The sequence below is a fragment of the Ambystoma mexicanum genome, chromosome 1p, assembly GCF_040938575.1.
Source record: "Ambystoma mexicanum isolate Mex_15411 chromosome 1p, UKY_AmexF1_1, whole genome shotgun sequence".
Lineage (NCBI taxonomy): Eukaryota > Metazoa > Chordata > Amphibia > Caudata > Ambystomatidae > Ambystoma > Ambystoma mexicanum.
This window is the reverse complement of record NC_090921.1, coordinates 692,088,746-692,112,455: the sequence shown is the minus strand read 5'-3', so window position 1 is coordinate 692,112,455 and position 23,710 is coordinate 692,088,746. Positions and strand designations below refer to the sequence as shown.

General features: G+C 45.1%; 1 protein-coding gene across 2 annotated transcripts in view; it reads left to right on the top strand.

Moving 5' to 3' along the window:
- The window catches only part of SCNM1 (sodium channel modifier 1), a 395,472-nt gene that overhangs the window by 353,145 nt on the left and 18,617 nt on the right, over window positions 1-23,710 (top strand). Inside the window, exons 7-8 of one of the 2 annotated variants that reach the window (XM_069649878.1) lie at window positions 7,942-8,068; window positions 18,646-19,898. In XM_069649878.1, coding sequence (XP_069505979.1) covers window positions 7,942-8,068; window positions 18,646-18,814 — 296 coding nt within the window. In that variant the 3' untranslated portion in view covers window positions 18,815-19,898. Of the gene's footprint in view, window positions 1-7,941; window positions 8,069-18,645; window positions 19,899-23,710 lie in introns of those variants that run through there. The other variant, XM_069649879.1, reaches the window with a different exon arrangement.

Sequence of the window (23,710 nt, the reverse complement as noted above, 5' to 3'; positions counted from 1 at the left end):
CCATTTGCCTCCTTTCTCTACGGTGCTGCAGTTGGCCCCCCAGCATGCTCTGCTTGCGTACGATTCTATGATCAGATCTAGTCTGTCTCCGAGTTTGCACACCTGTTCCATACGTCCATGTTTTGCAGCCATTAATGCAACTCTGTCCTCGACTCCTGATTTAGGGAATCGTCTGATGATATCCAAAACCCTGCTGTAAATGCTTGATCTTTAATCCCTGGAGGGTTCTGTAATGGAGTCCCGGAAATATGACTTGCATAGAGGATAGGAGTAGACCTACTATTCTTGCTAAAGAGCTCAGGGAGATAACTGTCTTCCAGAGAGACACTCTGATCTCCTTCTTGATATATATCATCTTCCTTGCTGGAAGTTGGAGTCGTTTTCCTTGTGTCCACTATGAACCCCAGGAAGTCCAGTCTCCTGTCCAGGAACATATCTGATTTCTCCTGATTTGATGATGAACCCGAGAGATATTAGAAGATCTTTTACCCACTTGGTTTGGGACACAAGTGTTTTCATGTTGACCGCTAACAGCAAGATATCGTCGAGATAAATGAATATCCAGATGCCTTTTTCTCAGATGGCTGCTGCCACCTACCTCAGCAGCTTCGTAAATGCCCACGGAGCTGACCAGAGGCCAAATGGCAAGCTCTTGAATTGCCAGAACTGTCCCGCCCATCTGTAACACAGAAAGGATTGATATTCATGTGCTATTGGGGTCGTTGGGTATGCGTCCTTCAGATCTATTCTGACGAACGAGTTGTCTCTAACTAATGAGGAGGTCTCTCAGGAGGTGTACACCCTCCATCTTGAAGTGCCTGTTTCAAGTTTATGACCGGACAGACTTGCTTATGAATTTGGGTCTGCGGCTCAGACATGGTTCTATGGCTCCCTTTGCACTGAGATCAGACAACTCTCTTTCCAGTTGTCCCCATTCTACTAGGGACATGTGGATGGGAGGTGGGGAAGACGTCTATGTAGGTGTTCATGAACTCTAAGTGGAACCCCTGGACTGTCTGCAAGACCCAGGCGTAGCTGGATAGCTTGTGCCAGCTTGACAAGAATTGACCTGTTCTCCTTCCCACCGGGGGATACACAGTGAGGATTAGTCTCACCTGGTGCCGCTCCTTGCGCTCTGTTGAATCCTTTTCCTATCCGCCCTCAGAAGTTCCTTCTTCGTGCTGGAAAGAAGGAATCCTGTTGGCAATATTCCCAATACTGGGCTCTGGTGCCTTGAGGTCTTTGAGATGAGGAATAGCGACCAGTTGGTCGACCTCTATAGTGACTGGTGCCGGAAAAAATCTTGCCTGGGTAGATCTTCTTAATCGAGGCTTGTGCTTTTTCTAAGGAAGTGTATTTACCCCCAAACCTTCTCATTTCTTTGCCCAATGCTTCTCCGAATATGAGCCCCTGCGCTGCTTCGTAAGAGGCGAGATGGGTCAGTTTAGAGTCAATCTTGAGGAGTAGGCCTCCGCACCTCTCAAAGGAAATTGTGTAATTGGCATTTCCTAATAAACAGACTGCTCGCTGAGCCCAACTCGCCAGGGTATCTTGGTCAACTGCTTCGCCTGTATCCCTGGGACGCTTTGCCAGGTCCATGATTTTAGAGATCGGCCCAGTGAGGTCTAGCAGTTTCTTCTGGCAACTCTTCCAGGATCTATCCATCCCTTTCTGTAAGTCTTTTGATGCTTCTGTGATGAAGGTTCTCATTTGTGGATCTAAATCAGGGGCATCAGCTAATTTGCCCGCTAGATCAGGTCCTGGGCAGTCCGCTCTCATGTGCATCCTTGTGTCCTTGTCCCAAGGTGTTCTTATTCTCTGGGACATGTAGAATACCACTCTGGGCGATGGCTGCAAGTCTGATGACCTGGGGTTTTGAATATCATCTGGGTTAGACAAATCTAAAAGTTCTGAATCCGGGATTTCAATGTTCTTTTCCCATATGACTTTCTTGAGCCCTTGAGTGGGCTGTAAGCCTTCCTGGTGTTATGATCCTCTTCATGGGAGGATTTGTCGGTATATGGGGTATCTTCATATGTATCCCCATCGATGTTGCCCACATTATCATCCCCTGGGATGAGGGTAAGGAGACTTGGCTTAGCTGAGTGCTGCAGGAATGCTTCCCTGAGCTTTCTGAAGGGATCAGCAGCCTCTGGGGCTTGGCGTACATCCCCATTAATCTGACTATGGGGATTAGAAGAGCATTTCCTCTTTGGGGTCTTGGTACTCCACTGTTGGCTCCCTTCTGCAGTGGGAGCCTTGATGGACATGCTCTGCACTGATTTACTCTGTGTGCATTTGGCTTGTTTCCCCAGAAAGCTCTCCAGGGTAGTCTGTCTCTCCTGAAGGGGTCTCACTCCTTCTGCCACAGCCTCCACCAGAAAGTTGTCAAGCACCTTTTTAACTGATCGCCAAGTCGCTCTCTGTATCCGCCCCCAGGCTTTTCTGACTTTCTTGACTCCAATCCTAAACCATCATGATTAGATTGGGAATATGAGATGTGTTTATGTATATATAGGTGCTGTGTGCCTGTGCTTGGACCAGCAAGCTGAAACGCACGTCTGCAGCAACTTCCTCGAGGCTCCTGTGAGTAGCTGAGGTGGCACAAGCAATGTAACTATTGCAGTATATTCGAGCATCTGGGATGAGCTCAATAAATTTGACACTGTCATGTTTGACTCCTATATATATATATATATATATATATATATTTTTACAAAGGTAGCGGGCGCCCCTCTCTCGCAAGAACAGACATGATAACCTGTTCAGTGGTTATTAACCACTTGAGAGTTCGCAGCCACTGCTTTTACTCACTGTGCCTTTCACAGATGGGAAATATCCATTTGCATATCAGTCTTTGTCCTGCCCAGGGGCAGTCCAGCACCGAAATACAATGGCAATTCCAATCTGAACGAGAGTACCACCAGCAACCCCATACACGTGTTTCACCCTTGTTGGGGATCATCAGTGAGGTGAAGCTGATGCCTCTCTAAGCACAGTGAGAGGGAGACCACGTCTGGTTGCCCCCAGGAGACCTAGGAGTCCTCCCCGAATTCCAGCTTCCCACCTTCAAGGGAACTTGTCCTAATGCAGCTGCTGTGGCTGTGACTGGAAGATCATCACTGGAACTCTCCTACTTCCGTCCTGTGAAGTGTCCTAAGGAGACCTGCATTATTGGATTCTGTATTTCTTCACCGGCAGGAGTTGCATCTTGCATTTCCATCCGACCGGAATCCTCTAGCTCGCAACTCCTGAGCACCTCTCACTGGAACAAAGGGCAGAAAATCAAGCCTGCAGCGGCCCCCAGATGATCCACAAAGACATCTAGGAAAAGTAAGCATCAGTGTGCCTGTTCCCCCTCCCTCTCTCCTGCATAGTTTAACATTGGGAACAAGTCCCTTTGGCTCCTGTCTCCCTTCCACTCACCATTGCTCGTAGATCCTGGGTCGGGTATCCTGCCCCTGGGGTTGGCCTTGGGTCTGGAAGAAAGAACAACGTGTACCTATCCTTTGGTAAATTGTTGTAAAACTTTTAATTGTGTATTCTTCTTGCCTCCTTTGGGCCACCTCTTCCCAGTACTTTCTGTACTTGGAAAAGGAGTAGTTTGTATAACTCCATCTATCTTCTTCTTCAAAGTTCTCTTGGAAGATGATTTGAGATCAGACTGTATGTCTATTTTAGTCTTCCTTGTCTTGGTGGCATCAATTTTTACAGGAAGGAGTATTGCAATAACATACAGTAGTGCTTTCAGATGGTTTCTCGGCAGACTTTATGGGTTTCATGGTCTCAAGGCCAAGAGGGTTAGGGAGTTCCAAACAGAACGGGAGTCTTTGTCCCCACTTTGTCCTCCCTGTGAGGTGCTGCTTTCTGCCACTCCTAGGGGGAATGTTGTGTAGTGGGCTCACCTCCCTAGCCTCACACGGAAGGGCTCCCCCTGGGGAGATGTGACGTGATCCCATGAATAGCCACACTGCGCAGAGCCTACTCTGTATACCTCCAGACCACTTCTCTCTCCCCACCACACATGCACCTGACATCCTGTGCAGAATCAAGCAGGCTACCAATATCTGGGGTTCCCCTGTTGACTGTCTTCTTGCAAGCATACATATTTACATCTAATCTCCTGCGGTAAAAGGCAAAACGAATTAGAAAAAATATAAATTGTATCTTAACAATTCAGTTCTAAAAACAGTAGATTCTTGGAAGCACTTGGGCTTTCAGTTAAAACAAAAATATAATCACAAATTGGAAATAAAAGAAATGGGCCTGAGGATACCGCAAAAATAAATAGACTAAACATGAAGTAAGGAAAATTCTCATTAATCCCTACTATAACATTTTACGAAGTTAAGGTGATCACTGCCCTGATATATGGAGCTGAATTTAAAGATCTGGATTTTCAGTTGACTAAAGTGGAAGGGAAAATATCATGTTGGTTTCTAAACCTCCCGTTTGAAGTGCCGGGGCCATTATTAGATATGTGCTGGCTCTTACAAAGTTTCAGACTTTAGAGTTTGGGACACTCCTACTATACAGACTAATATTAGACTTGCCCGGCAACTCCCTATATTCTGAATTGTTTTACCTAGTTAAACAGGGCATTTGTCCCGTCCTGAACAACTGGATCACCCAGTGCATGGGAATGCTTGAAAAAATAAATGCTGCAGAGGAGAGCTAATCTATCGAGCCAATAGTATATAAAGGAAGTTGTGGTCCTATGACTGGATGAAAACTATTGAAGAGAAAAATATAAACTGTACGCTCAATTACAATACAACAAAAATATAAATATCCTTCCAAAATAACAATTCCCAATCAAAAAGTATAGAAATCTTTTTTTTGTTTTTTACAAACTTTATTTTGTATTTTATCTCAAGAGCTCTGATTACAAACATATGTAAAAAATGGAAAACATAATATTATTCATTCATTCTCTTATTTTCATACAATTCCCATTACTATTACTTTTTTCGGTTGAGTTCTTGAGCATAACAGATTAACAGTTAACAAATATTCCTTGCCCACTCCCTGCTTGTTCTCATTTCAATAATGTTCGATTGAGTTAATATAGTAAATTTTCATTTGCGTATCAGTGCAGTTCTTCTCCTCAGGATGGTTCAGTTCTGACTCTCTTGATCATAAAATGGAGACTTTACGTAATATTCTAGGTTTAAAGTACATTTGTTCATTGTCTCTAGTGAATTCATGAAGGGGCATCCACGTATTCAAGTATTTAGGCTATGAGCCGTATGACAAAGCAGTCACCTTCTACAGGCCATAATTCTCCATAATTTAACCCACCACATGGCCTCTACTGGTCCTTGTTTGTTTTTCCACATATGTGCTAAGTTAATATGTGGGTTATGAGCGTGGCTCTATTCCCAGTATTTGTGTAGTTTTCTTTGACTGCCCCCCCTAGTAGTATCACAAATGGGTCCATGGGGAGCTGCACTTTTGTTATTTCCTTGATATGACTCAGAATTTCCTTCCAATATGTCTGTGCTCGAGGGCAGGTCCACCACATGTGAATCATGGCTCCCTCTTCTCCACAATCTCGCCAGCACAATGAGGAGTAACTAGCATTGTAGAAATCTTTTTATGAGAATAAGATTTAATTTATTACTATCAAGGGAGATTTTGGGCGTCGGTTATAAATGGATCTCATCTTCTAGAAGTTGTCATTTTGGTAAGATCGGGGATAATATTGAAACTTTTACTCACCTATACATAGACTGCCCTAGTTTGATGATCCTGAGGGAAAAGTATTTTTCCTGCCTATAATTCAGAAATCTTGCATGCAAGTCTTATTTTCACATGACCTTAAATGGTTACCAAAGCTCTTATTATAGCTGCTATTATGTATATACAGGAAGTGTTAATTGGCTAATGGAGTTTTAGGGTATTATCATGATAACTGATTAAAATAATTGAGAAGTGGGATTTTCTTAAGATAATCAATTGAGAACCGTTTGTGATGTATCTTTGTAATTAACCATGTCTTCTTTACTAGTCTTTTTGCTTTTATTCTTCTTACTTGCACACTCTGAATGCTCACAAGGCCTAGTAGGACCACCTCTCTTTCATTGTTATATTTGCCTTTCATTCCCATTCCTCCCTGTTGCCCTGTGGCCACTTTCAAACACAATTTACTTGATGTATAAGCACCTTATAAATGCAAGATAAATAAGGAATTTGTAAAAGTTTGTAATAAACCATGAGCAAATTAAAACATTTTTACAGTTTTAGCATTGGAGGAGTTATTGGTGGCAGGACTCCCTTTCTCCTGCGCACCTCCTCTTTTCCTGTTTCTGAATCAGACCGGCAGACTAGATCCTGGTTTGTCAGGGAACCAACTCCAGGGTTCCCAATTATTTGGAAGATTGGTGGGGATGACAAACTATGGATCAGTTGGGCGCTGGTAGGATATAATGGTCCAGTGGTCGCTGTTATGCGAATTGATCAAATATATGGTTCAGTCAAGTCTTTGTCATTAATTTGGTTGTTTATTTCTTGGTTAGTTAGCACCAATGAAAACGTCATTGTAGAAATGAATGACAATTTTTGACATGGTAAATCGCTACACAGCCGACACGCATTTCAACCTAAGTCTTTTTCAAGGCCAATTGAGTTAGGGGGTGGGCTCCGAGGTGCTGTTGGCTGGTCCTGAGAACACTCGCACAGAACAAACTCGCCGGACCCGGCAAACGAACGGCTATCCAGCCCCTCTGGCGCCCTTATCTGGGAGGACCATTATATCCTACCAGCGCCCAACTGATCCCTAGTTTGTCATCCCCACCAATCTTCCAAATAAAACATTTTTACATTTGCAAGTAAATGTGTAAAATTAAATTTGTGCGAGTAGTCTGACAGATATCTTGAGTACCGCCACAAGGTCATCATTCTGAACCATTTCGAAAAAAAATTAAATTTACATCTGTAGTAGCCACAAAAAAGAAATTCACCATGCATACCTGTTTGTGTTCATAACGCAAACGTTATGTAAGGTGGATGCTGCTCTTAGTGAGCAGTGCACGCATACGGTCATGTTTTGAAAATGTATATTTTAGAATGTGTGACTGCTTAGTTTGCCTGTTTGTATATATGATTCTTTGGACAAAGCCACTTCTGTGCTTTAGCAGCCCACTTTAAGGTACTTAATTGTGATTTTAATTTTATTGCTGCGAGTGTGGAAAGGTCAATTTGCGGTTTACAGCATGCATATACACTGATGTTCCAAGATTCCGAGAGAAGTCAAAGTAGCCATTTTAAGTCTTTGTACTGTGCACAGAAAGCCATGGGATGTACAATACCTAGCTAGTCCATAGTGAGTTGCTTTATACAGAGACCAGGGTGGCACAATGTGCACAAAGTCCAGTATGACACTGTAAACAGGAGGGCTGATCATAAGCATGTATGTCTAGTGCTTGAAATATAAACTCCTCATATTTGTTTTGCTCATATTTTTATCAAATGTTTGATCACAGAATGGGAAGACTCCCTTCATCACTCCCCTGTCCCTCCTCACACCCACCATATTGCCTTATCCCAACCCACCATCTACATTTTGGTGGTAAAATATGTACGAGCAGTAGACCAAGTACCACCATGAAGTGTATGTAGTGTGATAATGCATTGTGCACAGGTGACCTGCATTGCATGAATGACTAGTAATGTATTATGGACATGGGAGCCAAGTTTCATATTCTGCATAGAGCTTGAGCGATGTGCTGTGTAAAGCAACCCTGACGATGTCCTGGGCACAGAGAGAGCCTGATCTACTTTGCAGCCCACAGGTGGACTTGGAAGCAAATGATGCAAGAAGGGGGCAACATCTCAAGCTCCAGATCCCACACAGCAGTATGGTTGTGTTGTTTTCTGTACCTGTAGTCCAAGGTTGAGATGAAGGATGACACTGAAAGGCTTATGTTCTTTTTTTGATAGTTAATCAACGAAAGCATTCTCGGAAAATGTGTAAGAAGCAACAGAAGGCATTACAAACTGATCCAGCAGACGAGGCGGGAAACACGGACAGGCTCCGAACGATGGAGCATTGCCTACGGCTGAGAAGGTACCGGCTCTTAGGTGATGTGTGCATAGGGAGGAGCTTCTATTTAGTTTACTTATTTATATTACAACAGCATGCTCATTTCTCTGCTTTTGTGCTTCTGACTCGGGCTGCGTAGGTCTCTGCCCGCTAGAGCCTATGCCTTGTATCCTCACATTCACCCACGTGCATTTGACAGCATCACCTTCCTATTCTAATGGTTCCGAAGTGGACTAAGTCACTACATCATCCCCGCCCTACAGAGAGCAAGAAAGAAAGCAGTCAAGTCTCAATACTGGCTTGAAGTATTATGATTCTTTTGAGCCTTCCATTTGTTCTTGAGTTACACTTTCTTGTTAAATGTCTTAGTTCAAACTCCGCCGTTGGTCCATGACTTTGTGGAGTCAGTCCTCAGTCCCTCCCCATTCTCATTGTTGTGAATGCTCCCAGGTGCTTGCGTCTCTGACTCACTTCTTCCAACGGTTCCTCTCTGATCAGTCATTCATGTTCTTCACTATATTGTGCTTTGAAAGGCTAGCATTGTTTCAGATCTAAAATGTCCCAAATCTTGCCACCTGTTTGTACACTGTATTGGTTCACACGTTCTACTTAAATGGGTTGGCTGTATAGTACTTTGGTACTGCAGTCATTGTGTACTAGATTCATTTGACCCAAACCTCTTTCAACATAATGTGTAACTTGGTGGTCTTTCTTGTATTCTGGATGTTTTTCTCTTAATCTGTTGAAAGCCTACTGTTTCACTTCTATCATTAGTGAGCTGCCTTAGATTTGTTCTACAGGACCTAAGTAAGTGTCAGTGGTATCATTGCCTGTCTTTCCTCTGTCCTGGAGAATGGGGGACACTGGTGATGAGTTTGGCATTACTCTGTGAGATGCTGTAGCTATATGCATGGTTTCCGCACAGTCCGTCTTCCCAATCAGTGCTGCTTGGATTGCCCAATCGTATTAACCTTTTCATCCTTTCTTCCGCCCATTTCCTTAGGCTGTATTGTATGGTGTGCTCTGTTAAGAACTTTGCATTTCTGCAGACAGTAATTGAATTATGTTGTCAGTCGCCATAAGAGAAGGGCCCCTTCTTTGGGGTTAACATCAAAGAAAAATCTGATTGCTGTCTTTTCATTCATGTCCTCCAGGAACTCCACCTCCATTCAGTTTCAGGTGTAGTTGACCAGCACATTTGTGTCGATCCCACTCCACATATGTAAGTGGGAAGGCCTTGTGGTGAGTCTTTGTTCATAGGTCATACTTGCTTACTTTGATGTACATGATTGTCTTCAGTTTTCTGTCAATTAGGCATAAACATTGTGCATGTTTAAGTTCCATTATCACCATTCTAAAAGCTTAGCTGCTAGACATATCTAAGAGCATGCCCCTTTTCTCAATGGACGCTGTAGCAGAATAATACCAGACAAACGTGGCATTGTTTATCACGATCCCCATAAAGGACATTCATCGCTCTTTATCCTTGAGCATCTGCCATGATCTCGACGAAGCTCTCATTTGGAGGTACTCCTGCCACCAAAATGTAATACCCCAGGTAGTGCAACTCTCCTTGTTTAAAACTTCGCTTTTCTTTCCAAAGTTGGAGGCCACTCATCCTCAACCTCATAAGCACTTTATCTCTAAGTGTTGTGAGGCTCTCGGCCAGTTCTCCCATGTGTCAATAGGTCACCTTTAAAATATGTGACCCCCTTATATACCTTTAGTGTGGGTAACCACAGCTCTTTGAAATGCCACTGCTGCTGAGCAAAGACCAAACTGAAGCTTTGTGTTCTGTAATACTCCTAATGCCCTTCTGAACACTGTAAGGAGCTTTGAGTTGTGGGTGCCGCCAGTGCTCCAGATAAGATTTGGAAGTGGGAGTATTTTACTCCCTATTTTTTAAAGTTGGGAGTTAAATATCTTTTACCGCGTAAAAATGTAAATCCAATTCCCAATGAGATTATTGTATAAGCCAGTAAAAATCTGTTTTAACTGAAAAACTGAAATGTTTTTTTTTAAATGCATTTCTTTTCACCTAGTTATTCATGCACATTAAAAGATACATGTTTACTTCTTCCAATCGGGCAGTTATAGTAGTGTCTTCCTGTGGGCCTACGGGCACCACTGGTCCAAACAAATTTATGGAGCTGTGAACATGAAAGCAGGGGTGCAGGATTCTACATGTCTTTTCCCTATTTTCTGTTGGGAGTATTTTTACTCCCTATTTTTATTTTTGGGTAGTATTTGCCAATCTTTAGGGAGTAAAAGTGGCCGATAGACCCCTTATCTGTAAGGCTGGGTGCAGCGTTACTTGGTCAGGAATGACACGACTCATCTCCAGTTTGAACACTTTACCCTGGACGCTGGTAGCAGAATAGTACCAGACAAACGTGGCCGAGCCGCACTCTATGCCCTGCGACCCCCGCACTCTGATTGGGCCTGTTGAGCATTTTGTCTGATCTGGACGACCGGAAGGCAGAAGCCGGCCACCATTCCCCAAGGGCCGCTTCCTAAGGGCCTGTCTGCGTCTTTGCTTGTTCAGACCCATTCCTCTCCCCACGCTGCACGAGAGGGCAGGAGCCCTCTCCCACGGATCATCTGCTGATCCACGACAAGTTTGAATGCCTGCCTTCCTTATGGATTACACCGAATCGCAGGTACTAATCCTACAGCAGCAGCTACCCTGCTTGTGAGATATCTGGCCTCCATAATCATTTTGGCCGCATTCTTGCAATATATAAAATTGAATTTGGCGCCAATTACAAGATGGCCGCCAGACGCGACTACCAGCCGAGCCGCGCTCTATGCCCTGCGACCGCCGCACTCTGATTGGGCCTGCTGAGCATTTTGTCCGATCTGGACGACTGCAAGGCGGAAGCCGCCCGTCATCCCCCAAGGGCCGCTTCTTAAGGGCCTGTCTGCGTCTGTCCGCGGCCGTACGGGCCGTCGGCCAGCCTCCCTGTCCGGGATCCCTTTTCTGATCGACGTGAGTACGCCGCCTCCTCTACGCTACCTTTTTATATTATGGGCATTACAAGCGGCAAAGGTCCTCATACCGTAACTTGCTACAGCCTGCTCTAGTGTCTCATCCACTCTATACCGCCACACTTACTCTCTCCCATTCACCCTGCTTGTTGTAATATCCACATTGGCACATAGCTAGCCAGTATTCTCCACAGAACGCTTCCAAGTCTCCGGGTGCAAATCCTCAAACACACTCATCCTGACGCCCGATCTTCCACCAGCTATATGGACATGACCGCCTAGGAAGGCCCGTGCTACTGTTGATCCAGAGATCCTATCCCTCCTGCGTGCCCGTATTGTATCTGCACTATTTAGCTCGTGTGTGCTCTGCAGCTAAGAACTCTATTTAGCCTCTGCACCGAATCAGCTCTATTTAGCCCATGTGTGCCTTGCACTGTGCAGCCTATTTAGCCTATGTGTGTTCTGCTTTGTATCAGCTCAATTTAGCTTGTGTGCTCTGCAGTTAAGAACTCTATTTAGCCTCCGCACCGCTTTAGCCCTATTTAGCCCATGTGTCATTGTAACTGCACTATTTAGCTTGTGTGCTCTGCAGTTAAGAACTCTATTTAGCCCCGCACTGCATCATCCCTATTTAGCCCATGTGTGCCTTGCACTGTAGCAGCCTTATTTAGCCTACGTGTGTTCTGCTTTGTAGCAGCTCAATTTTAGCTTATGTGTGCTCTGCAGCTAATAACTCAATTTAGCCAGCTCTGCACTGTACCAGTTGTACTTAGCCTACCTGTGCTCCCAGGCCAATCCCTCTGATTGCTACCTACCTCCTTGCCCACTCAGGCAGACAAGCTGTATAGCCGCATGCCCTTTCTGAACCACCTTCAGAACCTTAGGATTGCATGTAATTCTAGCTAGCAACCACTATCTCTTGCTAAGCTCCTCACCTTTACCTCCACACTGGTATCATGTTACCACACCCCTCCTCCCCAAGGCCATTGCTCTCTTTACTGAGGATACCCCTCCTACTGTGGGCATCCACCCTCATACTACTCCTATCATTAGCCAGTCCAGTTGCACTCAGCATTCTGCGCGCTGAAATTATGGCCCCCACCTGCAGAGCTTCGGCCACCCACCTGAGCGTCGAGCCTCCTAACATCTACCTCAATGCCCCTGCCTTATGGCTAGACCATTTCACCAAAAACCCACCCTAACCAACCATGCTCCACTCGCTTAAGAAACAAAAGACTAGGAACTAGATTCCTGGGCATGACGGGTCATCCTATGCACCCTAGTATCCACTCGAAACGTCCGACGCCCAGTCCATCCCTCCAATCTCCTATCTCACCTACTTTCCATCGTTCCCAGATGACCTCGGCCTCACCAAGCAAAGCCACACAGATCAAGGCTGCTCTGGTCAACGCAAGATCCCTAGCAGCACATGCACTGAACATTGCCAATTTCATCAAGACTCGGGAGCTTGACCTCATTGCCATCTCTGAGACCTGGCTGCACCCCGTCTCGGGCCCAGCACTATCTTTTGCCATCCCCCCTGAGTATTCTATCTCCAGATGCGACCGCACCTCCAGAGGTGGCAGGATTGCATTCATCCATAAAAACTCGCTAGGACTTAGAACCCTTCCAAGTACGAATCCGGAATCGGCCGAGCTACTCTGTCAAACTTCCTCTATCTGCCAACCAAACTGCCACTCTACGTCTAATATACCACATGGTCCCCCCACATCATTTGTGGACGACATTACCTCCTTAGTACTTGATCAAGCGAAAACCAACTCTCAAACAATCATCCTTGGAGACCTTAATCTAGGTCACCAAGACCCCAATGACCTTACGGCCACTGACCTCGCTAACACCTTAACGGATCTAGGCTTCTCCCATCATATACAAGGACCCACCCACATTAAAGGGAGGTCCCTAGTCTGGCTAAGCGACACAAACTGTACACCAACTGTAACATTAGCCTACTCTAGAATGTTCCGTGCTCCTGGTCAGATCACCACATCATCACCTTCACCATTGAAGCAGCTCACCTGCCTACGCCTTCCATTGCCCCAGCCATCCCTACTAGAAATAAAAAGAACATAACTTCCAAAAAGATATTCCCCCTTCTCCTTTCCACCCTTAATAACATCACTAACCTTTGTTCGGACCCCACCACTCTGGCTGACACCTACAACCAGACATAAACTCCATTGCCTCGCTCAAACTAAGGAGACCCTAAAAGCATGCGCACCTCAACTCGTGGTTCACACCACAGCTCAGAGTGTTACGCAAAGAGAAACGTAGCGCGAAGGCATGCTGGAAAAGTCACCCGTCTGATGCCCACAAGGACGGTCTATTCCTTGCTACTCTCAACTATAAAGAAGCCATATTCCAGGCCAAAAAAGAGTCCTACAATAACCGCATCCTAACAGCACAATCTAATACCAAGGAACTATTGAAAATTCTTAAGGAACTTGAGACTCCTGCAGCACCCCCTGACTCCTGTACCAAAGACAGCACTTGGTGTTCCAATATACAGAGAGCACTATTGGGCAAAATTGCAAACCTCCAATCCACAATTAGAGACAAACAAAACTCCTTACAGTCAGATCAACTTCCGACTTTTCCCACGACTAGCACCTGTCAAGCCAACCAGAACTGCAAACTGTTCGTCTTCTCCCCTCTTACCATTCTGGAAGTAGAAGGGGATTATAAACAACCTCAAGCCTTCCAACTGCCAAGGTGACCCCTGCCCTGCTCCCATCATCAAGGAAGCTTCTCACGAATTAGCCCCCTTCATCATGGACTTCATAAACGCCTCCTTCAAAAATGGCATAGTCCCTGACAATCTCAAGGATGGCTGGGTGTTCCCACTTCTCAAAAAACCATCCCTTCACCCTAATATACCTACTAATTTTAGACCCATCACTACGGTCCCCTTCCTGCTCAAGATTCTAGATCGTGCAGCATACTTGCAGATCCAAGATTATCTTGAATCCAATAACCTTCTTGGATTAAGACAATCCGGTTTCCGCCCCAAAACACGGGACGGAAACAGCCTTAATCAACCTGAAAACCCAAATGGAGATACTAAATGATAATGGGAAGTTGGCATACTCCTTCTCCTTGACCTCTCTGCGGCATTCGATTTGGTCAATGACCAAATACTCTGCTAACATCTTAAAACTGCAGCCCACTTCTCAGACTCTGCCAACGCATGGATCCACTCTTTCTTGAGTAATAGATCCAAGCGGGTCTTCTCGCTCATAGCCTCCGCCGACCCCTCCCCGATTCACTGCGGCATCCCTCAAGGTTCCTGTGTATCGCCCACTCTCTACATTGTGTTCACCAAACCCCTCTTCGATGTGCTTGATTATCTGGGTGTCTCCTACACCAATTATGCGGATGACACCCAGATCCTCATTCCTCATTCCCATCACTGGTGATCACGTAGCCGATACCAAATCATTGAATGATGTCTATTTGGTCATCCAGGCCTGGATGGCACAACACGAATTATGCCGTAACGATGACAAGACGGAGCTTCTATTACTAGGTTTGACTCAACGTCTCAATAAATTAGACCAAGCCTTCAAGTATTTCAATATTGATGGCAATTATATCAAGGTCTCAGTAGACACTAAAACTCTAGGCGTCTATCTGGACTCTGCTCTCTCTCTGAACAGGCAAACGAATGCAGTTAGGTCGGCCTCGGCCTACACTTGCAAACTTATCACCGCCTGCAGACCCTTTCTCAACCCGCACAACTGCATTACCTTGGCAGGAACACTCATCATGTCCAAAATTGACTACTGCAGTACCCTCTACTTGGGGACCAGCCAGTCTAACCTCAACAAACTGCAAACAGTCCAGAATAATGCCATTGGGGCAGCCCTCAACATCCCTAGGCGGTCCCACATCTCCCAACGTCAGATCCAATGTGCGTTGGCTCCCAGTAAAACATAGAATCGCCTTGAAAACACTAGCCTTGACCCAGCCATGACCCATAAATGCCTGGACAACAAAGCACCGCCTTACCTCGCCTCTCGTCTCTCACTCCACACCTCCACACGACCCACTAGAACACCACACATTCACAGCCTTATCCTGCCTAGATTCAAACTCCAAAAAGCTGGTGGTGTGAGCTTCCCTGTCCTAGCCTCTAAGCTCTGGAACTCCTTGCCTACTCCCATCAGAACTGAGCCTTCTTTCCTAACCTTTAAGAATAAAACCAAATCTTGGCTGTTCATGCAGAACGCATGAAGCACCATACTCAAGATCTGGCACCTATTTGTAATATACTGCAACTTGTATATATACTTTGTACTGTACTGTAAATATTTATATTGTATGTACTGTAACTGTTCTGAAGAATATGCGCCCGGTTGCCCTCAGGCCTGGCTGCGCTTTACAAATAAAATTCAATTTTACTTTGTTGAAAAACACCACCATCTCGGTTATATTGGGCAAGGGGAAGTTGTTACAGGTTACTTCCTTGTTCTGGCTCTTTGGGTCGACCTATACACGTAATTTGCTTCTCTTCCTTCCGAGTGACCACAATAGGACTCATCCATTTGGTTGTCCTTAGCTGTTCGATGACTGTTTTTTCAACTACAATTTGTCCAGCACTTCTTCCGGCTCATATCTATCTGAGACTGACACTGACCTCAGCTGGCGTTTCACCATTCACACTTAATTATTGACACCTTTCGAGGGTTCCTATTGCTAGTTGAAACACTCCTTTGTATTTTTCTAATATCTCTTAGAGGTCATTTGCCTGGACTGTTATTACTTGTTTATCTACATTCGGGGCTATTTTAGAAAAATGGGAGCCCAGCACTCGAGTGGTTGCATCCAGGAATACGAAGTATCAATGTACACTTCATTTAATTTTGCAACCTTTAAAAACTAAAGTTTGCACTGTATGTAACCAGTCGGTGTTCTGAAATCGCCTTCATCATTCCCAGAATGTATATTAGTTCTGTGTATCTTGTGCCCTCCTTTTCTCCTCGCCTCTCTGAACTATGTTCTCTGGAATGATGGTGAAGTTCGTACCAGAATCAGCAAGCATTTTGAGTCTTTCCTCCAATTAACACGTCATTGTGATCTCCTCCTTCCCCAGTTGTATCTTTGCTGACTCATTCTAAGAACCATGTTAGTTTGGGCTTTTGGGTTTGATACCGTCAACGCGGTTGTCTCTGTGTCACTTGCTTTATGTTGCTGCTCTAACATGCGTTTGCACAGTGATCCATCTTTCTGCATTTGAAACAGATCCTGTCCCGTAAAGGACATTCCGCAACACTGCCCAAATGTCCTTCGCTCTGCACCTGTCACGCTCTGCCTGCGAGGTTGTCATGTCTACACTGCTTCCACCAGCTTTTCTACTCTTTGCATGCTGGTGTGCACTTCACTAATTGTTACTGGTGTGGTTTCTTGCATTTCTTTATTCTCCATACTGTTGTGCAGTCTTGTTTCTTCGACACTGTGTGCAGTAGCCATGATGTCATCCAGGTTAGGATCTTGGGTCTGGGTCAGTCACTCTCTGATGTGGTTACTCCTACAGACCACTAAGACCATATGGTACTCGTTTTTTTCCAAGTTGCAGGCCAAAGCTAGCTCTCTGAAACTTGTCAGGAATGTACCCCCTGTGTCCTGTGCTCCTTGTGTCATGGTGTGGAATTTCGCTGCATTTGCTTTTCATCACTCGCTTTAATTCCTCTCCTTATTCTTCTCAGATGATTGTCCTGTCTGTATTCTTCTCATGTGGGAGTGTATTGAATATTCGTTGTCCCTTAGTTCCCAGGGTGTTTGAGTATTCCGCTGGTGCTTCCCCTGCTCCTAACGCATACAGGTATACTTTATAGTTGACGCTCCACTGGCCCCACTGGATTGTCATTGTGCCTGGTGTGCGTAGAAGCGCCAGCGGCTGCCGCTCTCCTCCCCATGTTGAGGACCTGCTGCTCTTTGATTTGAGGGTTTGTCTACTTGCTCTTCTACTCCGAGCTCTGTTCACTCTTCACTTGGATCTGATCCTCAAAGTCATTGTGGGGACCCGTTGCAGCATGCATGTGTCTTGGTTGTAAGACTCTGACACCTGGAGAATCTATTTAGCATATTTCTGTTTTGACAGCCCTCCCCTTTTTCTGCATTTGCGCTGCTGACTCTTGCTGCTCTTGTCGGTTCCTTCTCCCACCTGCAGCATCTATCCTCCATGATTCCCACATGCATTTGACTGATGCATCATTACCACATGCTACTAGTCTCAGATCGCATACTTGGTCACTACAGGGATGTAAGGAAAGCTGTAACAATGAATTGCTGAACTTGATAGCTCGAAGCAACACACGTTGAATTGGGGAACCCGAACACTGAATCTTTGAAGACAAAGCCACACAAACCAGCAAATTGCAAAATCCCAACCCTAGACTGAGATTCCAGTGTGGGTAAACTGATAATTGAAGCATTCATTGTTTTGAATAATTTTGTATGCAATGGTTCCGTTTTATTTAATGCAAAGGGCGCTATTGTTCTGTTCCCAGTTACATTTCCTTAAGACAACAAGTCAAAAGAGAAATCATTGTCCTGTCGATAACTGAAAGTTATCTATATATCACTTTTTGAAATATATAAATGAGTGTTAGGAAGGAGAAAATACCAGATTGCAGTAGGGTAGGGCTTTTGATGCAAAAGGGGTTGAGTGGCACAATGCTGTGGTTACAAAATGTACACTCCTTGCTGGAAAATGGCTCTTGGTGAGTGAGACATTCATGCCATGGTGGCAAATGACGTTTAAGTCAGGATAGTAGCTTGCAGATTCACATTTTGTCACCCAGCTGATGTCCCAGAGTTCTGGTGTAGTGGATACTCCCATCCTCGGCAGCAGGGGTGTTGCTAGGTCTGGAAAAGACCCGGGGCTATGCTGATGTCGGAACTATCGGGACTGGGGGCTAACTAGCCTTTTGGTTGTAGCTCCTGAAATTCTATCCGGGGCTACAACCAAAAGATCAGGGGCTATAGCCCCCTTAGCCACCCCCTAGCAACGCCTCTGCCCGGCAGCCTCTGATGTTTTTCAGTTAAAGGTAGCAGATTGACATGATGATTGAAGTTGGCTCTTTTCAAGCACACGTCACACAGAACTACTGAGCTCCTTTAAGGACCCAAAGCCCTTCCAGTATACCCATTTAATGCAGGTAAGGCACCAGGCGGCACATCTAGAAAGCTCTACTCCCATTGACTAAGGCCTGGTAGGACATTATGGTCTACCCATTTTCCTGTGGCTAATGCCATCAATCCTGCCAATTACTTTCAGATACGCACCCCAAGTACAAACATTCTACCAGTTTCCATGGTTGCTCTTTCATCACAGACGCCACTGTCATGCAAAATTATGTTTTTAGTTGCCTTTGTTGATGCTGATGTTTACTGAATTATGATACTTGGTGTCCATTAAGGAGAAAATCAACCTTTGCATTAAAATTAGGCTGGATATTTTGGGGTTTTAGCCTGGTACATTGAAAAGAAAAGGGGTGCTCATATGAAATCCAGCTCTTACATTTGTTCTTTGGAGGCAGGGGTAGCTCCCCCTTCCTTTCTCTTTTTTTAATCACATTTCTTTCTCACAGTTCAGGTTGGATCCCTGATGGCACTGGCAAGTGGGTTAAGGACGAGGGTGTGGAGTTTGATTCTGATGAAGAAGAACCACCTCCGCTGCAGGCACCCTTAAGCCATGGAAACCAACTGCAAAAACCAGAGACCCTTGCAAGCCCGCCAACATACTCAAGCCCCATGTAAAGCACTCTGGTGTCCTTAAGATATCATACAAGCTGATTCCCTTAGAGGCTTGCTGAGATAATTGGAGTCCCGGTAGGCACCATGAGGCCCCTGAAGGCACCTTGGGATCTTGAAGCGCCCTGAGACCCCTGACCTCCTTCAGGATCCCTTAAACACTTCTACCAGGAACCAGTGTCTGCAAATCGTTTTGGCGTGAACTGTGAATATGTGACTCCTTTGCTGGCCCACTGAGACTTCTGCAGGCACCTCTACTCCTCTGACTCCCCTGTAGGTACCTGGACTCATGCAAAGCGCCCTTGTTTCCTCACTGAAAGCCTGATTTCCATTAATGTGACACAAGACCTCTGCACTGCTGCCTACATCCTTGACTCTTTTGCAAGTTTCCTGAAATCCCATCAATCATCCTGAGACACCTCGCCACTACTGCTGGAATCCTAAGCCTACCCTCTAGAGGGCATCCCGAGTACCTGCCTCTACACCACCCATCCTTGGCTAAGCACCAATCACAAGGAAGAGCAGTATGCTTGGATCAGCTTCCCCCATTAGTTTCATGTTGTGCAGAAGAGATGGGCAACATTTTCTGCACCTATTTGTACAGAAACAGCCAATATCAGCGATTAAACAGTTATTTCTTTGGGGAAGGTTGGGAGCTGTTTGTACCTCCCAGGGGCAGCTGGAATTGATTTGTGACTTGGCCAATCCACACCATTCCCAATGTATATAAGCTCTGAGTACTTTAGGGCGCACACAGGGCACTTTCTCAATTCTGCAGCCGCTGGAGAACCATGAACGAATTTGAAAACGGGATTTTTGTCCAATGAGAAACTTCATCTTCAAGAGACCTTAACTTGATAGCTTTCCAGACATCCATGGATTCTCTTATGGAGTGTGTATTCGGTCCCCGCAGACATACACTGGAATACTATATCTGAAAGAATGAGACACCTTAATAAACTGATGATATTGTACGTTCCTCACTTAGTCATTTTTACAATCATTAACCTTTATTTTATGTATTTGTATGACTTTTTGTGTTTGTGTGTGTGTAAAACAGAAAATAAATAAGAGAATGGTGATATGCTTATTGTGCTCTACCTGGAATCCTTCTACACACTGCACAGCTATTCGCAAATCAAATACCTCCTTGGCGTACTGTTGGCTCACCTATAGTCGTGTGGACAGAGATCAAGGCTTCCATCCCACATGTGATGGGCATCGTGAAACACAATTCAAAACAGTTGAGAGCTTAATTTCAAGGCCCTCAAAGATCTATTCAAAAATAGGGGAACTAGTTCACACCTAGAAAGCTATGGTGGAAAATTGGTGAAATCAGGCCAGAAACGACTTTTGGCATTTTCTAAGACATTACTTCAAATTAAGAGGCATCATAAATGGTGCAATTGTATTAAATATGCCCACATCTGTTACTCTAAACGCAGTCAAAAGATCAAAGAGGGAGAACCCCAGAAAAGGCCTGTAAAACGTTTGTGCCCACCTGAGCATCTCAGTAAGCGGACTCCTTACGGACTCTGAACGGTGTGTGCAGTCAGCTGTCTCCAGGTAGATAGCCAATAACAAATCTTCACTATTGGGCCTTTTACAGCTTCACATACTTTAGAATATTCCCAGCTCCTAGGCAGGCTACCTCAGAACCTCTGACTCTTTTAATGTAAAATATTACCCCTTTTACCCATTGATTAACAGTCTCCTTTCTGCTTCAAGAGCAGATGCATAGCCAGTCCATTATGGCACACACAGCAATCAGTTTTACTTTCAGATTCCTTTTCCGCCTGCAGACTGCAGCTGCGAGTCTTTATGGCTAGCCAGGAGGAAGATGCTTTTGTTGAAGCTGTGCCCGGCATGCTCGAGGAAAAAACAGTGACCAGTAGATACCTTATGAATTTTGCATGGACTGTATGTACCCATGTCAAGATGGGTTTCTAAAATCGGCCCATGGGAGGAGGATTTTAGGAGGCCCCACTATTTCTGGTAAACTGGGAAGACACTGAGGGGTTCCCAAAAGCCAATCAAGGTAGTGTGGAAGATGTGAGACAGGCATGGTATCAAGAGAGACAATGCCTCAAAGATCATTGTTTCAAAACCTTTTATTTTACTAAAGTTCTTGGCTTGGTGAATGCCTAACTTGCCCTAAAATGAAAGGTATGGTTCCTTTAACTGATGTTTCTAAGGGGCTGTCGAATCTGGAAGTCTAAAATAAAACTCTGTCTGTGTCTAAACCTATGCTTGCCCTCACTCTTTGACAAAATGTGTTAGGAAGTCTTATTGAAGTAAAAAGTAGTGGTTCAATAATAATAGGAAACCAGGATTGGTTTCATGTGGTTTTCACACCAGTTGAAGGTTGGACAGCTTACTCAAAAAGGACTGTTTATAAGACCTTCATAGTTCAATCAATGTCAATGTTTTTAGTGCCTTGGGGTTCCCTTCCCCAAGCTTCAATTCCCTCAGTAACACAACAGTTAAGATTCCACTTTTGATAGACCTCTTAGGGTTCTCTTCTCCAAGCTTAGGCCCCTCTATGTTTCAAAGCAATAGTTCGATTAGTCAGAAAGTACCTTTTTTGGGTCGCGTGCATCCTCTTTATTTAAAGTTCTTTCACTCTGTGCCCCATGCACGCTCTGCTTTTCCTTCTTTCTCTTACTTTCTCTTTATCTCTGCTTTTCTTGCTTACATTTCTTTCCTCTTTTTCGCTCTGTGCCTCTTTCTTTCACGAAACTCACCCGGGCAGCAAAACGATGATGATCGGTCCATTCTGGTTTTGCGGGCCTGGGGTCAGGGTTTCACCACCTGCTCCTCAGACACCCTTGGGGCAGGACAAGTACCAAGGGAATGAGCAATGTTATGATGACGAATAGCAGCCTGCAGGGTGCTTTGCTCCAGCTCTCTGGAGACACGGCTCCCAAGGCACACTGCAGCCCCTCAAACACCAGGCCAGCATCTCGGCATGCTGTTCTCCTCTGGGCCATCATTCCTGCTGCTCTCTGCTCCGTGCCTTCTCTGGTCCAAACAACATCCCTAGCTCACTCAAAATCCTGTGTAGAAAAACAGCTTTTATTTTTTGAAAAGCAGTCAAGTGAAGTCAGGTGCGAGTGATAATTGGTAAATGCCTTACACTGCCTAACTCTATCAATGGGACAACTTTGGTTCTTTCTATAGCCGGTTTCCTTGTACTCCCCATGTTATTCCTACGGCAAATCTTCACTACTCCCGGTTGCCTCATCCCAGTATTTGTTGGCAATGGGGAGGGTGTGATGGTATGGGTTTGGAAATATCCCATGAAAGCTGAGGAAAAGGGTTTTTAAGGTGAAATGGGAAAAAGGGGAATACCATGTCTCGCGCTTGGATGAGTCCCCTGTGACCTTCCACGCAGGTGATTCTCCCTTGCTTGTCCACCCCCAGAGTCGGTATCCAAAAGCAATGGCCCTTCTTTGGCCACCTAACGAGAGGATCCCGTGGGAGTAGGTGGGAGAGAACAGTCAGGTTTCTCACAAAGAGCAGTCAAGGTTTAGTCTCAGGAAAGATTAGAAGAGGCCTAGTGCTACAATGAGTCCATACAGAACACCAAAAAATGAAGTTAGTCAGGGAGTAAATACAAATACAATTATTTATTAGGCCTTTCTAGACACACTGCATGTCTTCTGGAATTCGCTGGGGACACTGTCTTCTGTTTGGGTGAGGGGACCCGAGGGGTTGTGGGTGCAAAGGTCACTTTTCGTGTTGGGGGTTGGTCGCTGTTCTCACCAGAGCATTTCAGGCAACTTCTTAATGCCCTCCTTACTCCAATGAAGTAAAGATGATTTTCTCAGTGGTGCAGACCCTTCAGATGGCAGATTGATGGCATGATTATCAATTAATCGTACCTAAACACTCCAGGGCATTATTTGGTATACCTTGCAGTAGTTCACAACAATTAATTGTTAGTAATCACTGTATGACCAGTATAATTTGAGTTTCGTTTTGAATTTTGTTTTGTTTTTCTATTTGTTATTTTTGCTATTTTGATTATATGCATTTCCCTTTGTGCACAAAATAATTGTCAGAAATAATTATAAATGTACACAACACATTGTGTTGTTAGCAGCGTGGGCTTTCTCTTTGTTGATTAGTGCAGACCCTCCAGGGCACCTCATGGGATTGCAGAAGGATGGTTACAGTGGAGGTGACCATGGTCTGGCAGTGACAGGGGATCTTCCAGTGGTGAACACAGCCCTAGCCCCAGTTCAGTTATTCATGTCGTGAGAAGAATGACATTGCGAGGACAGGCGATTCGTGGCATAAACCGACAAGGCTGAGAGTCCCAAGGCTATGCTTGGAATGGCGACTGCTGCAGCGCAGTAACCCATAAGGGAGCTGGTCAGTCCACTGGGTGGTCCAGGGACACTTCTAAAAGGCTTCCAAGGTGTAGATCTGCGAGCATGGGTTGATACTGGTTGTTCCCACCAGTCAAAGGGCCGAAGCACCAACAAGGGTCTTCTGAGATCAGGCAGAGGAGCAGGACTTCATATGGCCTCTTTATTCAAGATTTAGGCGGGGCGGTAGCCCAATCCCACCAATGGTAAGGATGTGCAACATTTAACACTGGGCATCATATCCATCAATCCAACAACAGCCTTTTGGGCGCCAGAGGATGTAGACTGCGATCAGACAGTCCCAGCCCCTCCTCTAGCTCACATTCGCAAACCCCATTTGCCTGTAAAAGCAGCATCTTTCACTGGGGAAAGAGGTTACCATACTGGCATTTCCTAACCTGAGCAGGCAGGAAGGAGGCCAAAGAACAAGATGGATAAAGAATACACAAAGTTCTCGTGGCACAGCCATTTGGGGTGCTAGCCACCTTTAGTAGCCATTCCCGGTAAATGCAAAAGTGCAAGAGAAAGC